Genomic DNA, 2299 nt, shown 5'->3' with positions numbered 1-2299 from the left:
GCTTTCTGGTGGCGCACCCTTTCTTTCCCTTTCCCTCGCTCTCCATCTTTCTCTCTCTCTCAAATAAATAAATAAATAAATTAAAAATGTATAACAAATTAAAAAATAAGGTAGCATGAAACTGAGGAAAAACACTTTGACCTGCATATGCATATGCACACGTGCATGCCCCCAGCACACCTACCAACATATATACACACACATACACCCACACACCACCCATGCAAAAATGAAAAAGTACCTAGAGATATGCACATCTTTTAACCACAGAATAAACAGTCTCTAAACTCACATCTCATTACCCCTTAACATGATTTCCTATACTTTTGTGAGATAAATCTCATTTCTAGCTTACCAAGTCTTCTGACCAAGGACTGTCATACATTGGCATTTGATTGAAAGGGCCACTACAGTAACACTGTTGTGACAGCTAACTCTGATTGGCTTGAGAGGCACCTAGGAGATTCGTCAGGCACATTCTGGGTGAGCTGTGAGGGCATTCCCAGAGATGATTGGCATGTGGGGCAGCACCCATCCATCCTGAATGTGGGTGGGACTGACCAATCAGCTATGCTTTGGCTGGAACAAAAGGGGAAGAAGGAGGAAGCCTTCTGGCCCAGTCAGCCCCTCTGCTTCCTGGCCACCAGGAAGTGAGCCTTTGTCTACCCGTGATCCCACAGCCATACTTTCCCTCCCCGCAGTCCAGAAGTGATTCTGAAACGTGAGACAAGTAAGGTCTTCCTCCTTTAAACTGTTTCTCCCAAGTATCTGTCATAGCAATGAAAAGCCTGATATAAACTTTTTTTTTTTTTTTTTCTGGAGATCAAGGCTAGCCATTGTGTATGCTGGACTTAATACTCTTCAGTGAGGTCTCAGCTTAAGTTGTGTTTTGTTTGTTTTTGATTTTTTGAGGTAAGGTCTTGTTTTAGCCCAGGCTGACCTGGAACTCACTATGTAGTCTCAGGGTGGCCTCAAACTCTTGGCAATCCTCCTACCTCTGCCTGCCTCCCAAGTGAGTGCTGGGATTAAAGGCATGTGCCACCACTGCCTGGCTTTTTTCTTTTTTCTTTTCTTTTCTTTTTTCTTATTTTTATTTTTATTTTTTTTGAGGCAAGGTTTCCCCATTTTTCTCAGGCTGGCCTTGAACTCATGATCCTCCTGCTTCAGCTTTCCCTGGGCTGAGATTACTGGTTCACATTACCATACCCTGCTCAGTACATTTTAAACTAACCAAAGTTTTTAATAGGAAGATATGCATAAAATTCAACAGAATAAAAAATGAACAGCCCAAGGAATGTGTACAGGGTTCCTAGGGGATTTTTTTTTTTTAATTTTCTAAAATTTCTGTGTTTATTTATACAGAGTCCTACCACTTCAGTGGGAGGGAGTGGAAAAGTTCCTTTTTCAATCCATGGGCCTCTATCATGTTGGTCTGTTGTTACCAAACACACAGGCAAGTGGCATCTTGGACTTGGTAAACTACTGGCAATGTTTAGTCTCTCTCTGCTAGAGCAACAAGGTGGGTGTCAATCTCTGCTTCTGAAAGAATCCTAAACTTAGGATTGTCAACTGTAACTACTCCAACTTCTATTTCTGAAGGTTTGAAATCAATTGATAAAACAGTAGATAGGCATGTAATTGCAGTTTCTACTGTCTGTTCAAATGTCCAATCAAATTTCTTCTTCACTTTTTTTTCAAGAAAGCTGGTTGACTCCGTTTGTTTAACTCCTGCTGCAGTAGCTTTAAACCCACAGTAGTAACCTGCAGGATCACACTTGTACACCTGAGGACCTTGTTCTTCATCTGTACCAATTAAAATCATACAACAACCAAGTGGCCTCATTTCAGCATTCTGTGTGTAGACTTGAGAAATATCAGCGATTCTTTTACACAGCATATCCACAGGGATCTCATAGCCGTATTTGTATTTCCAATTAGCTGCTTCATAGCGCGCCCTCTGTACTTGGGATCTGCTGTCAGCTGTCATTCCAGTCATCACACAGCCAATGTTTTCAGTTATCTTGAACAAGTGTGTCACTGTGCTGGAATCTAGTAATTTGTCAGGTACTTTCTTCTGTGTGACAATTACTGCACAGTCTTTTCCTCTTACAGCTACTGATGTAAGGCCCCCTTGGTTAATAGCCTTAAATGCATATTCTACTTGGTAGAGCCGACCCTCGGGCGAGAAAATGGTAATGTGGCGGTCAAAGCCAGCGCTGGACCCGCGGGACATGCTGGGGTACCCACGACTGTAAGCACGGCGTGCACCCCGCAGCTCCCCACACCTGGCACACAAGCC

The 2299-nt window shown here is 42.8% G+C and overlaps 1 protein-coding gene across 1 annotated transcript; it reads right to left on the bottom strand.

The window, feature by feature from the left end:
* Positions 1-1336: 1336 nt before the first annotated feature.
* On the bottom strand, positions 1337-2299 carry LOC101594829 (proteasome subunit alpha type-6-like). Its single transcript, XM_045138505.1, has one exon. The coding sequence runs from the start codon at positions 2231-2233 to the stop codon at positions 1493-1495; it is 741 nt and encodes a 246-aa protein (XP_044994440.1). The 5' UTR covers positions 2234-2299; the 3' UTR covers positions 1337-1492.

The sequence above is a fragment of the Jaculus jaculus genome, chromosome 19 (genome assembly GCF_020740685.1).
Source record: "Jaculus jaculus isolate mJacJac1 chromosome 19, mJacJac1.mat.Y.cur, whole genome shotgun sequence".
Taxonomy (NCBI): domain Eukaryota; kingdom Metazoa; phylum Chordata; class Mammalia; order Rodentia; family Dipodidae; genus Jaculus; species Jaculus jaculus.
This window is presented reverse-complemented; position numbering and strand designations above follow the sequence as displayed.

Coding starts and splice junctions, on each gene's coding strand:
- LOC101594829 (XM_045138505.1), bottom strand. CDS start 2,233: ATGTCCCGCGGGTCCAGCGCTGGCTTTGACCGCCACATTACCATTTTC.